Consider the following 14,578-nt stretch of genomic DNA (forward strand, 5'->3'; position numbering starts at 1 on the left):
CATTCTTTAATCTCAGACAGCAGGGTGCTGGCAGACGCAGGCTGCGTCCCTCTGGTGGTGTGCGCAGCAGAGGCGGCAGCTGCGCCATACATGCGTTTGGGTGATCGTGATGTCTCCGAGGGGGCTATGAGTACCGCAAAACGGAAGTGGTTGATCTGCATCAGCTGAGCAGGTCAAGGCACGGGGAGCTGTTGCCTGCGTCACACGCCACGGCGACCAAGACGAAAACTTCATTTGAGCATGCACGAGTTGTCCTGCTGTTAGCGCCTCAGGCCTCCAGCTCTTGTGCACACATGCCTCGTTGAAACGAGGTCCCTTAAAACCACATTAATCGACAGCAGGGAAAACGGCCTGTCTACAGCTCAGCCGCATATTCGGTTGTCTCCCCTATTTCTGACCGTCTGCCCTGTAAAGCGTGCTACGCACAGCCCCTTAGCATATGCGATGTCTCCATGGTGCGCAGAGAAGTCGGCAAGAATCTGGCCACTAGGTTGCCGGTCGCTTCACTGTCCCCTGCACTCAAGCTATGCGAACGGCCTGCAATAAAAGATGCCAGAAGATTGTCGTTTCGGCGAAAACGCTGGCCCGCGGCGAAGGACCGCAGCGGGGAGCGACACCCCGGCGTTGTCGTTTCTCTTATAGACCGACTCGCGGGTCTTGCTGATGCTTGGTCATCTCCGCTTTCGTCTGCATGTACAAGATCTTCATTTTCGATTGCAAGGAGTTGATGCGGCTCTGATTTATCTCCGCCTGCGTGTGTAGGTGGCGGTACAGGTTCGTTGCATGGTGGCGAAGCTCCTCCTGATTCCCAAACTCTGGTCGTCGCCGAGCCTGCATGTCCCAACGCATACAAAGAAAGCGCGTTCCTGCTTGACGCTTCAACGCTAGCACAGCCGCGTGCCACGGAGATGTCAACGTTGCAAGCAAAGCCTGGCCAAAACGATTCCCCGTGTCACAGCATTATGCTCCCCTGCTTGAATGGGGGCCTTGGGGGGAACGCAGATGTTTCGCCAGATGCTGAGGCATTCGCTGCCCAGGCACGCAAGTGAAGCAACGACTTGCGCTCTGGTACGCCTCTGCACGCCGGATGTGTTTGTACGTCGGCAGTCAACTTGCGGCTTCGTGGAAAGTTTCTGGCGACGCATCACACTGAATCGAGCGTAACAGTAGGCTCCTCCCGACGGTGAGTCTTCATGGGCATCATCACGTGCCTGTGCACCTCCGCCACACGCGCTCCCTTCACCAAACGACTGAGAGTCAGACACAACCCGCGGGTCGTACCTTATTGATAGTTGTATATTCCCATTCTCTCAGGTTGGGGTTGGAGATCTGCGGGTAGAGCTCATCGGAGACCGTGTTCAGTTTTGCGGATGCAGTTTCGCACTTGAGACGCAAGTCCCGTAGCATGTCGTAGACCTCTCCAGTTTTCTTGTTGAATCTTCCAGCAGAGCGTTGGCCTCCAAATCCAGCCATCTCCGGCGTCTCATCAATGTCTTCGTACCCGCCTGCATCGCACGCCGAACCACGGGCCACTGCAGGGCTGAGTGTGTAGATACAAAAAGAGGAGTCTGCTTCGCAGACGACTGTACATCCCGAACAGAGCCTGTGTGGAAGTTGAGCAGGGCAGCTGCTTGAAAATTCACGGCATGGAAGTGCTTCCAACGGCGCTCCACTCTCACCTCAGCCAGCGGGAGGGTGCGACGGCTCAACAACACAGTTTTTTCTGCACAAGGCGGATGCATCTGTCGCATTAGTTCGAGGGCGTCCCCCTTTCGGCGGGAATATGAATTACCCATCGTAAACACTCGCAAAATATGGAGAGTAGTGGGGAATACACGCACGAGGCGGTTACGGAGGCAGTGTTGTCTGCGTGGCCCTCGAGGGAAGACATTCTGAACGCGCACTTCAATCCCATATGTGATTTTGTAGGTAAGATGGTACGGATTCTATTGAATCAGGGCCTCTTTGCTTCACAAAATAGAATATGGGGTGTAATGATCAATAAATTGAAGGTTCAATACTAGGCAGGTTGACGACCTGACAATCGGATCGTTTGCAGTGATGAGGCCTTCCAGTCGGGATCAGATCCGACAGCACAACTACAGAGTGCGGCGCTACGCAGCAGCTCTCACGTTTCTGCGTATTCATCGTCGACTCATCTTGTGGAGACGCACCCTGCGGCGAGAGGCGCTGCCGGCCTGACCTCTGAGGGGGCATCTGCAACGTTTTTGTGCAACCCCTAAAACTTACGGTCACGTCCTGAACGGCTTGGGAAACCGTCCATGTTCGCTTCCGCCAGGGCCTCGTACTTCGTTTCCCGTTCTCGGCGCCTCAACCAGCGCGAGCTCGGCTCGGCGCTTTGCCCTCGAAAAGAAAGCGCGTCGATGCGGTCCGCAATGGATGGGGAGGTCCCTGAGTACAGCCTCCCGTAGTACGACACGAGTGAAGACTTGATGTCGTCGAGGTTGGTTCGGATGTCGCCAACCATGCTCGGTCCCTTCACGCGAATGCGCCCTGTCTGGCGCCCTGGCTCCACGTCTTTCGGTGAGAGCCCCCCCGGGGACTTCGGATTCGCCTGGGGAACTGCACCAGGATTCCCAAAGCCTTTGGCCTCCGGAGGCGCGCCCATCCCGCCGAATGACGGGGGATCAAAAGGCGGAGTTTTTGGCAGTCCAGCCACGTCCATTGTATTCGCAGAACGCGAAAGACCGGGAGATACGTTCAACTCTGGTTCAGGGTCTGTATATGACGGTGATGGAGGATGAGCATCCGGCTTTGCATGAGATGGCTCGACGGGCCGTCGGCGGAGCCTCCGGCAGAAACGCGGCTCACGGAGTCCCGCCACGCCCCCCGTTGCCAAGACGAAAAAATTCACAAATCGCAACCCGTCACAAGGAAGCGGAAGGAACTACCGTTTTTCAACGAGGTGTATCTCTCAGCATTCAACGTGGGTTCGTTGAAACTGCGCGAGCAAGGACGATGTCGGCTCAAACCCGTAACGAGCGTCGTTGAGTCGCACGGAGCTACAGCACCGCTGCACGGACCCTTAGTCGTACCCGGCTGTAGCGGTAAACCTTCAGATTGTGGAGAAATATTCTACGCAGGTGGATAGAAACGCGGGAACCCACAGGACTTTCGCGCCTCTAGCACATGCAATCCTGCCATTGAGCGCGAGTCACCTGGGTTTCGCCACGGTAATCGGGTAGACACGGCTAGCGGCACCCAATCGAGTCACCTGTTGCCGCCCTTTCGCATGGCTTGTAGTCCACAGGACATATTGCACGCAGTGCGTTGAGAAAGCTATTCCTTGCCAGTTTGGGACAGAGTTTTTTGGTTTACTTTTCGTTACGCGAATGCTTCCCTTTCGTTTATTTCCCGGGATTGTGCGTACTTCGCCTGTGACGTAAGAAGCTTAGACAAAGAGCATGCTGTCTAGCCATATCGACTCTCGCAGACGTCTACCGCATCCAGTTTTCCTCACACGACGAAAAATTATCAGGCACATTAGAGACTGCTCCAAAATCATACACTTGGATGAGTTCTGAGGATATTATTTCCAGTGGGAAGAGCGGCAGCCTGCGACGGTTTCCGACGGCATAGGTCAGCGGCTTCTCAACTGCCAACGGAACCGAGGATAGGATTTCGCGATTGCGGTTCGCCGGTGGAGTGACCTGTGTGTATATGGCAGATGCAGCACGCGTCCGTTCTTCTCAGCAGCTTTTTGAATGTTCCTCACGCAAACACATTCTGGCTACGTGTCGAGGCATCCGGGGCCACAGGGCTACAGTGAAATAGTATCTAACGGTGACGAGAGATGGCTCAATGTGGAGCACAATTGAGGCAGCACTCTGAAAATGCGTAAGCCTTGGAGCGTTTCGATGTTTGACGTTGAGTAGGTAACAAGTTGCAAACCGAAACCAACAATACTCACAAGAGTGCCTACGGGTTCTGCAGCCTGGCGAGTGCTTGCTGTATATGCGAACAAGATTGAGCGCCGGACTGCTCTCGGATGCGTCGGCTTCTCTCGCGACTCTGCTGAGCTGCTTTGGAGGTCCGTGGAGAGCTTGGCGGGGTGGATATTGTGTCGATATCACAAACAGCTTGGGGAAACCCGTGCAACTTCACAGTAGTCCAGCTCGTAGCGATGGATTTAGGCGCGCGGCGGTTTCCGTGCAAAAACACAAGCAGTATATATGGGGGCAAAAAGCGTTGTGCCTCATTGCAAAGCCCACTGCATGCCGAATCGAATCCCCCTCATGCCGTGAGGCTAGGCGTGACGTGTTTCTACGATTGCAGTGGTGGCGTTGGCCATGGAGAGCAGCTCGGCAGCGCGCCCGCATTACAAAACAACAAAACTGCGAAGGCGGGCAAGCGTTTGCTTGGCTGCGTGGATTGCGTGCGATAGCGCAATTCCTCGATCTTCAGAAGTGCCTCGCTCTGTTGCAAGAGGTGATTTGCCTGCAAAGTCTTGTGTGGCTCGAGTACTCACTCGGTGTTCCTACCGTGACGGATACGGTGTTTTGGCAGGCCTGTTTTGTTTGCGTGCACTGTCACTCGCGCACCGATCTAGTGGGCTGCCACCTGCGACAGCAGTTCTCCCGATGTCGCTCTATCCAGACTATCGCTTTATGTCTCTGTCTGAGCGGCCGTTAGTGTAAGCGGAGCTGCAATCGCAGGGCCTGGAGCGAATCAGGCTCGCGAAACAGCTTGCTTTGGGATACCAGTCGCAACAAATATCTTGACACGCGAACTCTTTGCACCTGCCCTCCACATAGGACAAGAAATAAATCGTGCACTTTGGTGGAACGGCCCCGAGGACGAAGCACGTCAGCAGGTGGAGCTCCACGCGCGTGCGGGGCAACAACGACAAAGTCTCCCCCTAGGGCGTGTCGCCCACGGTTGGTGCGGAGCTGGTAGCAAGAGAGAATCGCCAACGAGCTATACGGATCCTGCCTCAACACCTTAAAAGTACAAAGGAACGGGAAACAACAGACAGAATTCACACCAAGTGCCCAGTGACCCGGCAGGGGGGTCGAGGCGGGACGTGACGCACACTCTCCTGACTGCCTTTTCAAATCGCTGGCATAGCCGATTCGGCAACGCTCGAACGGCGACCGCTCGGGACAAATGATCCAGACACCACAATGGAGCGTAGAGAGGCCACACGACCTCCAATCGAGCCGCCAGTCTGTCCAGGCAGCTCCCCGGCAGTCCTCCAGGTGTGGTGCCCCTCTACGAGGGCAAGTTGAACACGGCAGCTGGACACTGCTCTACACAGATCGCACAAATGCAAGAAAGGAGCCGGGGCGCTCAGCGAAATCAGAGCCTTGCTCGACTTCCTTCTTCGGCGAGTCTACTAGGCACCCCGCGGGGCAATCAACCAACGCCCGACAACGGCCCAGAAAGGAAACGAACAACTTCGCGTGACGGGTTGCTTTGTTAGTTGCTCGTGGCGTACTCGCGGCGGAGCTTTGCTGCCGCCTTCAACACAATTCGGATCATGTTTTTCTTGCCTTTGTTCGTTCTCTCGCCTGTTGGATCGTAGTCGCCCTGCGACAACGCACCCACAAAGCAGTTTTCTCGTCCGTTGAATGCAACGCCTACCGGATCTAAGCCCCCCAACGGGGGCACCCCCCAAACGCACACGAGTACGGGCAAGACACAGCTAAAGACAGGGGCGCCACGAGCACGAATCACCGCGCCGCGCCCGCAAGCCAGCTCTGTGTCTCAGCTACGCTCCGGGCCTCGCAGCCAGGCAAAGCTTGCATTCGTCCGCGTGTACGAAAATGAACGCCCCAGCGCTGGCGCATGCCGATATTCATTCTCTCTCCCCCCCCCCGCCCCGTGCGATCGCTCGCTTTTTTTTCGAGTAAGCAGACACGCCGGCGAGGTTCGAATCATCACGTGGGGCTTGCCGAGCTACGCGCTTCCCTCGTGAGCTGACAGACTCTCACCTCCCTCCACTGGAGCGGCGACCCGTCAACAGCGAGGATGCCGCCTGCCTGAACCCCGCGGATGTGGGCGACCGCGAGGACGGAGGTCATTTCCATCTCGACGACGTCGCAGACTTTCGCCCACATCTCGAGATTCGACGGGACCACGGGGCTTTGGTAAAACTGATCCTGCGTGACGGCGATACCCGAGGCCGCCTCGATGTTCAGCTCCCGCGCGGTGTCCATCAGCGTCTGAAAGACGTGCTGGCTGCAGATGCACGGGAAACCTGAAAAACGGCGCCGCACACAGACGCGCACGCGGGGCCCTGCGGAGTGACAAACCGGTTTTGCGCTCAGTGAGTTACTGCGCACGAGAATTCCATCGGCAAACGCCGACCGAGAGGGCCGCGGAGTGGAGCCCGCCAGCGTCTGACTCCCACAGACGGATACATAGGTTCGCGAACGTCTTTCTTGAGAGTGTCGGACTGAGGCGCGTCGTAAGGCGAGTGTAGGGGGACTAGATGCCCGCCGAATCGGGAGGCATGAGTACGCGGGCGGTGCTGTGAGGATGTCTGTCTATAGGCGCTTTGTACGGTTATGTATGTGCATGGAAATCTTCGACTGGAGTAAACGGGCTTCGACGGAAACATGCGGGCGCGCCCCCCCTCGCGGCTTAGACGAGCCGGCGCGGCTTATGCTAGAGGTTTCTTTCGCGCTGTTGCCGCTTGGGGCATGTACGCGAGACCTCAGGTTCGCGAGAGTGTAGTCCCTGCCGCCCCTGGCGCGCGGGTTCGAGTCCCGCAGGTGTACCTTCGGGCAGAATGTTTCTGACGTAGCCCGCGTCGTTCGCCGCTCCATACGGAATGCAGATGTCGCCCTGTTTGAGCGTGTCGGGCCTCAAGCTTCCGCACGTTCCCGCGCGGATGAGCACCTTGGCGCCCAGGTGAATCAGTTCTTCGCAGCAAATGGAGCAGCCTGGGCAGCCGATCCCGTGAGAAATGACTGTAAGCCGCTGGCCTTCGTACTCGACTGCAAACGTGCGGTACTCCCGGCAGAACGCGAGCTCCTGCTTCTTCTCGCACATGTTGGCGATGGCCTCGGTGCGCGCCGGGTCGCCCACGATGATGCAGACTGGTTCCACCTGGCCCTGAGGAAGAAGCAGCGCAGAAACGCAGCCGGAGTGCCCGTCAACTGAAAAGGTACGCTGTAGAGAGGATATGAAAAGGCACATCGCGGGGGACAGGGGGGAGGGAGTGTGCCTGCCTGGAAACCAGCGTATCACGGAGGCACGCGGCCCGCGCACGCAGGAAAACAGAAGAGGAGGTGCCTTCGCACGCTTGTGTTCGCAGAACTCGGCGCCCACGAGGGAGTGGAACGCGAAGGGGCGAACACACGTGTGCAACTGCTGCGCATCACAGATGCACAGGGGAACGCAGACAGAACGCAAATGGTGCGGCATCTGAGGCGTTTCGCGCGGACTTCAATCAAGGTGGCATCGTCCCCGAAACCGTAAACGCGCCGCGCGACCTCGCATCCTAGTCGAAGCGAATTTCGCTCGTCCGAGGACCAAATCGGCATTTCTGAGCAACTTTCGCCCGCACACGAGCCGACAGGCCCTGAAAGCGCCTCACAGAAATACACGGACATGGACGCCGCGTGAAGAATTCCGCACAGATTGAAGAACCTCCCTGCCCGAAAGGCGCGCGCATCTGAAGGACGAGGAGTCCAGTGTGTCGCTTTCGACGTCGTCGTCGACGGTCACAGTTCCATCAACAGTGTGCGACACAGTAATGTCTAAATATTCTTCGAGGAGAGCGGCGGAAGGTCATCTACGGATCAGGAAAGTTCAACGATGTCAGCCGCCACATCCCCGGTTTTCTCAGCCACACCGCGTACCTTGCGGAGGCTGATGTGAGGCTGAATTTCCAGTCCCTCCATGGTGCCTTCTTCAGGTCGACGTGAACCGTGGAACGCCCCCGAGAGGTTGTTAAGGTCTGTGGACGACGGAGGAGATACGGGGAAGTTGCAAAGTGGTGAAGTTGCCAGGAAAAGAACGAAGACATTTCAGGGGAGAGAGCACGACCGCAGGTCGCTCCCAACCCTACACACCGCCCCCGAACTCTGGCAGCCCCAGATGGCATTATCGATGCACCCAATTGGCCGGCTCGATTCTGTGCATGCAGATTCAACATTACATGCCCGCTGAAAGAAATATTCGGTTTCTGTTGCGTAAGGCATTTCCTTGTCGGTGGTGGCGCGCTCGTTGTCAAACTAAAGGGCTGCAGGTCCCCCAAGAAAAGGTTTTTTCATTTCCACAGCTGTCAAAGGGGCGCGGAGCTGCGCATTCCGACTTCTGAGGGGCGCGAGAATCCGTGAAAAGGGCCCCTTCAGACGACGGCCGAGCCTGGGCTCAAGTCTGGAGGACCTGTCTGCGGGTTTTTCCGGCGTGTCAGTGTGCGCAACCCATTTTCTCTGTGTACGTACACCGCTAGGCGCTGGGAGCTCCGACACTCGTCTGCAGAAAGGGAGTTTTTTCTCACATGCGTGTGCTCTCCCTCTACGGGTTGCGTGCCGCGTCTGACAACACGGCGAGGTCTCTCTTCCTCTTCCTCGGCAGCGAAGATCGCGAGCGATTCCTTGTGAAGCATCCAAAGGACATAATTTCTAGAGGTACGCTGCTCACAGAGCGGGCTCCCTGAGCGGAGGAACACTTGACGTCCTCCACAGGCGCGGGCTGAAGGAACTGCGGGCGAAGGCGTCGCTTCGAAAGGCGAATGCCACACCAACAAACCTCCTCTGCGTCTTGCCTGCTGCATACCCCGTTCAGTATACAGACAAATGAGCGTCCCGTCGCCTCTAATATTAGTTTACTGCGAGCTGCTTATCGCAATACCGTGTGTATTCAAGCTCGTGGGTCTGGCCACCATCGGCCATCGTTCCACGTGTATGCCGCATTTCGTCGCATGCAGTGGATTACCCTCTGTGTGCGTTGTCTGGCATTTTTTACGCATTTAAACAGCGAACTCTTAAGAGCGCCTGCTCTGTCTCGGAATCTCGTCGTGCCTGTAACGCGCGGCACTGTCTGGGGGTCTTCTCGAAGCCCGCGGCCTGCGTTTTTCGAATGCGTGTTACCTCCTTTGTTCACGCCATGCTCTCCCGTTCGCACCCTGCCCTGCGAATATGCCTGCGCTCAGTTTTTCTGGTTTCAACATGCCTCCAAAGCTCGAAAAGAGGCGCGCTGCCTCAGACACGGATTCAGATGCGCTTTCTGACAGTCCCGCGCCCACCGTGAAGATGGAGAATAAGCGTAGAGCAAGTCTGCTGTCTGCTGCGGGCCCCGCTGTGGGCCTCGGCGAAGCAAAGAAAAGGAGAAAATCTCCCTTGGGCGAAGACGCAGAAACAGAAAACCACACAAGCTCTCACCGAGCCGGGCTCTCGACAGCCTCCGTTTTCGGCCACTCCTCCTCTCCAGGAGGCTCGACGCGAAAAAGAGAGGCTGAACCCGCTGGCGGCGACTTCAGTGCCCTCTCAAAAGGTATTTTCTCCCGGCAGCTTTTCCTTCTTCATATGAAAGAAAGTGTCTTCCTCGTCTCGCCCCTTGTGGAGGTGGCGGTTCATACGACGCGTAGTTTATTCCACCTGAGAGAGGTGTCCATCTTGAAACGCTTTGTCTTTCGCTTCACGGCTCGTTGGCGCCCAGATGCCGGCGCATTCTCTCGCGCCGCGTTCGAATTCTGTTGTGTAGGCATGCAGAATGAGCTGTGGATTCATCGAAACACATGCTGGTGGAGAGGGAGAGATATGCCCTTTTTCCTCACTCCCTCCTCACGTTGAAACGTCCCCGCGTATGCAGCGGCATATGTCCTTTTGCTGCCTCGTCCAGCGTTCGTTGCTCGGTGTGTTTCTGCTCGTTTTTCCCAGCTTTCCAAGATATTATGCACCGCCCCCTGCCCCCGGCTTCGAGTGCGAGTTCGCCGCCTGCGGCGGGACACAAGGCCGTGAAGACGGAAGACGGGAGAGTGAAGTCCGAGTCCGGCGTGGCGCCGATCCTCGCTGAACGGCCTGGCGTCTTCAAAGAACTGGAAAAGCAGAGAGAAGAAGCGCGCGTCCAGCGGCGGCTGCTTGCGGTGCGTTGTGCAACGGGGCCGCGCGCTCTTCACGGCCTTCCGCTGGGGTTTCCCGCGTATAGTTTTGTTTATCGGTGGGCTCGGCGGGCGCTCTGTTTGCGGAGTTTGACACGCCAACGCTTTCACAACCTGCACGCTAGCGGTCCGGGGGCGCCAAGAAGTCGTCTTGGTAGTCGCGATTCACATTTGTAAGGATTTTTTGCCGGAATCGAGTTACCTTGACCGATTTTTGACGCGTTTGAGCGCCGCACGAACTGTGGAGGAGTGTGGCCCGCGCGTGAGCCTTCGCGCGAGCAGTTTGAAGAATTTCCACGCTGTCGTGCGTCTCTGCCAGTCAACGCACTCTCGCAGGCTCCCTCTGAGGTATGTGCGAATGCACTCGTTTTTTCTCGTATGTGTGCGTGTAAAAATGTCTGAATATCTTTCTTTTTGGGCACATATATGTATACATATATATATGGTTCTACGCGTGTGTTTACGCGTGCGCCGGCATTCGTTGAAGAGTTCCGTCCGCGGAGTGTCTGCTTGTCTCACAGGCGCGGCGGCACCAACGCGAGGCCTCCCACGTGAAGCCTTGCGCAGCGGATCGCGAGTACGAGCGATCTCTGCGCAAGATTGCCAGCAAAGGAGGTAGGCGCGCGCACTCGCCTGCGCGAGAGTACGGTAATGCTTGAGCCGCCATGCACTCTTTTTCCCCCCGCTGCATGCGTGTTCACCGGTTTCGCATCTCTGCCTACCTGGCAAGGACCCGGAGTGAAGTTCGCCGACCTCCGTCGCGCGTGTCTGCCGATGAGCGGGAGGCAGCGCGTGGAGGATCTCAGCGCCCGCGCGCTGTCTGTCTGCACCTTCGCTCGTTAGTAAAAGACTTCAGAGGGCTCACGAGAGTGCGTGTGGGAAGGGTGTTCATCTTCACACATCTGGTTCAGACATACTGTGATTGGAGGCCTTTTTTGTTCTTTTCTGAAGCGACGTGCGGCGCCTGAGTTCCCTACTGGAGCACGAGCTGTTCAGACCGGCGCGTCGAGGCAGGAGATGGGAAGCGACCCTCGCGGCGTGGTGCGTGCGCCTCGAGGTCTGCGGTTCGGTCTTGCAGCTCCCGCGTGGATGTCTTCTGTGTGCGGCGTGTGTGGGCAGTGGTGCGTTTCTTTAACGTCCTCATGAAGTTCCGCCGCGAGCAGGCCGAGCGCGACGGCGAGGACCTGCGCCAGAAGCGACTGCGGCGCCGCGAGCGCTTCCAGAGGCGCAAGGGAAAGAAGGCAGACCAAGGTACGAGACAGGTGTCTCGGGGGGGGGGGGGTTTGGGGAGGGTTTGAGGCACTCCGCGAAGAAGAACGGGCCAGCTGCAGATCTCCCCAAGTCTTGAGCTTGGAGGGCTGCTGTCTAGACAGCGCACTTTCGGTTTTCTTTGCGGCTTTGGAATTCTTTCTTCTGCTAGCAGAAACACTTGTCGGGGTCGCATCTGTACTCAGATATCTAGACCTTTTAACAGATGCTCAGGGCCATACGTGAGTATGTAAAATAGTCATTCAGCCTGCGTGGTCGTTAGCGGCGCTGGCGTGCGTGCGCGAAGAGAGTTTCGCCTCTTTTTCGCGTTTTGTGCTGTGGGGAGCGCTTCATCGATCGCACTCGAGTTCCGCGTCCTCGTGAGGCAGACAGACAGCCTCGTGGGGTGGACAGGGTTCAGAGTCGCGCGCGCGTCGAGAAATTAGACATCTAGAGTCTCCGGTATTTCCGCGTTTCGGAGTAGGAGCTACCTCCACCTTCTTTTACAGCAGAAAGATAGCCCTTCTCCATTTGCCAGCAGGATCTGCGATATGGCCCTCGCTCTGTGCGCATTTTTGGTAATTCAAACTTGTCTGGCGTGCAGGTGACTCGCGGAAAACGCAGAACTTCATGAAAATGTTGAACTCCGAGTAGGGTCGCGACGCTTAACTCGCGCTGCGAGCTCGCTGGCTGCCCGCCGCGGGTCGCTTTTCCATTGTCTCGTGTGGAGCCTGTGTTTGTGGGCTATCTGCGCGTCCTCGCTCGCTCGTGAGGCACGCAGATCCCCCCTGTGGTGACTGCCAAGCACACGCGAATGGTGAGGCGCAGACCGCAGACACTTAGCGCCATTTGTCTTAGACGCCCGGTCTTCGAGGCCCGTGGCTCACGCCGCTTGGATGTTTCCTCGTCTGCCTAGCGCGAGATTTTCGCGATGGAACAGCCTCCCCGAGTCTGCGGCACTCTCCAGCGTAACACCCGTTGTAGAGGAGCCCGAAGGGCAGCTCGTCTAGATTTTTTCTCAAAAGTCAGCGATGGCGTCCCGGTCAACACATGGGTAGACGGGTTACGGAGTCTCGATAAACGGGGGCACTTCGACTGTAAACCTGACAGCCTGTCCGCTGGCAAGGGCGTCGCGAGTCTCTCGAGCTGACGCAGTGTCCCAGCGTGGAGAAAACGCTGCGTGGGAGGTCGCAAACAGAAAAAAATAAATAATAAAAGGCTGGCTCTTTGGAGCGTACGCAGAGGCGGGTTGCTCGCCGAGTCCGGTTCGTGTCGCCTCGCTAAGATTACGACTAGTACTTTTCGACAAAATGAAAACGTCTGTCTTCTTTTTTTTTCGTGTGGATTTCCTGGCATCGTTCATGTCACCTCTGTTAACGCTTATGTTTTGTTTACGATGAATCTCTGAGGAAAACGGAAAACCAGCGTTGTTTCCCAATAGACCGCTGCGGAGGTAGCTGGACACACGTGCGCGAGGATGGAAGACTCCTTATCAATCAGCATCCCTGCAGCTAGAAAAGAGAGACTCGCACAGCAGATGTAGTAAGAGTTGCTGAGGTTTTCGGTCTTTCTACATCAATATATCTTCTCGCGAGCGTGTTTTTCGCCTCTCCACATCAGTCGACACACATCCGCGGCGAGGTTGTTTGTAAGAAAAGCCGTGGAGCTTGCGTGTACGAGTGAGTACCATTCCCGCACTTCCCCCTGAGGCAGCCAGGACTTCTGATATGCGGTGGGGACTTCACTTCCGAAGCGAATTCACATTCGAAACTCTGATGATCTCCTCGCGCGAGAGCCTCTGAGCACTGAACGGCAGCTCAGGGCTCAGCTCCTCCTCATTTTCAAAACTTATTTCACGCGGAAGTCCACATGCATGCGCGCGTAGTCTGGGGTGTGAGTAAGCATGTCTGCGCACTGTCTCTGACCGAAGAAAGGTTCAGTCTTCACCCTGCGCTTGCCGCAGTACAAGTTTTTTACCGCTGAACAGAATGGTTTCGAATGGGGCTGCATGCGCCACGTGTCACCGCCTTCGATTGGCGCTGTAAAAGCCAGACAGTGCATCGTCTCACCGCAGCAAGAGTAGCCTAACGGCTGTCGTTGACTCTAAAGAGACTGCGAAATGCCTATCATACCCTGGATCTCTGTTTCAGGACTGGTATTCGCGCAAATCTGCCATTATTCAGGACTCTCAGAGCGTCTTGAAGAACTTGGTTGTCTGGATCTCATAACCGGAGTCGTCTTCAGTATTTTAGCATCTGCATGTCTTCGCGAATCCGATTTGCGTTGCACGAGTCTGGATCGCGGATCTTCTGTGCTGAGGCGATAGCGACTTCTACAGCGCTTCGACTCCATCCTCCATGGACACGGACACCCAAAAATACCTCCTCACCCAGACAATTTGGTGAAGTCACCAGATACTGGCGTAACGGCGTCTCGCAACTGCCCGGTTCGACTCTGTGTGCCTGAGCAAGAAGCCGCGAAGCGCTGCATGCGCCGCGCTGTGAATACCGTTTCTGGTACGGGAATGCACATGCGCTGACGATCTGGACATGCAGCGGATCTGAAAAAAAAGTGCCTCTAGATCTCCTCTCTAAACTCTCCAAAGCTTTTCTCAGGAGGAGTTGACGCGTAGTATCGTATCCAAGAGTTGGCGTCACCGACCGAGTGCATGCCCTCTGCCCTCGTGGCCATCTTGCAGGACTTCTGACTTGATTTCTCTGCATCTAGGATTTCCGGAAGCCCCCGTCTCCTGTTTACGCCTCTCTTTCTTCGTTTACTGTGTCTGCCTAAAAGTCGTCTCACCTGTCTCCTCCTTCTTCTGGAGCCTCGCGGAGCTGTGCTTTCCTCGTAGCGCGAAAAAGAAAACCGAAAGTCGTCAAGGACGAAAGTTTTTTACGCGTCGTACGCGCCCGTCTGCCCATTTCTTTTGTTTGCAACCATGTGCATGCGCGTGTTTCTACGTGGACTCATATGCATCCAGAAGCGTCAAAAGATGTTCAGCGGGATCTGATGTTTCTCGTGGAAGGCTTGTCTTCTCGTCAGGAGTGTGACTCGGCGACCAGAGCCGCCTGCTGGCCTCCGCCGCGGCGCATGTGCCCGTGCATGCATTCGTATCCCCATAACGGCTCCAAGTGGTGCACTGTTTTGGTTTTTTGAATATCGCGCCTTCAAGTTGAAAGCGGAGCCCGTGCACGGGCCCGGATCTGAACCGAGCGGCCTGCGGTGCATTCCGCACTGAAGCGCGCCCAGCGGGCG

At 56.6% G+C, this 14,578-nt stretch overlaps 3 protein-coding genes across 3 annotated transcripts; 1 reads left to right on the forward strand and 2 right to left on the reverse strand.

Annotated features, from left to right (window-relative positions):
• Positions 1 to 636: 636 nt before the first annotated feature.
• BESB_071160 (uncharacterized protein) lies at positions 637 to 2,686 on the reverse strand (the record flags this gene model as incomplete). The annotated part of the gene is made up of 3 exons (XM_029365489.1): positions 637 to 831; positions 1,282 to 1,505; positions 2,251 to 2,686. The coding sequence occupies 3 exons, from the start codon at positions 2,684 to 2,686 to the stop codon at positions 637 to 639; spliced, it is 855 nt and encodes a 284-aa protein (XP_029217973.1).
• Positions 2,687 to 5,439: 2,753 nt separating this feature from the next.
• BESB_071170 (Purine nucleoside phosphorylase) lies at positions 5,440 to 7,871 on the reverse strand (the record flags this gene model as incomplete). Its single annotated transcript, XM_029365490.1, has 4 exons — positions 5,440 to 5,550; positions 5,955 to 6,220; positions 6,744 to 7,080; positions 7,830 to 7,871. The coding sequence occupies 4 exons, from the start codon at positions 7,869 to 7,871 to the stop codon at positions 5,440 to 5,442; spliced, it is 756 nt and encodes a 251-aa protein (XP_029217974.1).
• A 1,272-nt stretch (positions 7,872 to 9,143) lies between these two features.
• BESB_071180 (uncharacterized protein) lies at positions 9,144 to 11,977 on the forward strand (the record flags this gene model as incomplete). Its single annotated transcript, XM_029365491.1, has 5 exons — positions 9,144 to 9,468; positions 9,855 to 10,060; positions 10,597 to 10,690; positions 11,195 to 11,326; positions 11,928 to 11,977. 5 exons carry the CDS (start codon positions 9,144 to 9,146, stop codon positions 11,975 to 11,977), a joined length of 807 nt encoding a protein of 268 aa, XP_029217975.1.
• Between the last annotated feature and the right edge of the window lie 2,601 nt (positions 11,978 to 14,578).

The sequence above is a fragment of the Besnoitia besnoiti genome (assembly GCF_002563875.1).
Source record: "Besnoitia besnoiti strain Bb-Ger1 chromosome Unknown contig00007, whole genome shotgun sequence".
In the NCBI taxonomy this organism is placed as follows: domain Eukaryota; phylum Apicomplexa; class Conoidasida; order Eucoccidiorida; family Sarcocystidae; genus Besnoitia; species Besnoitia besnoiti.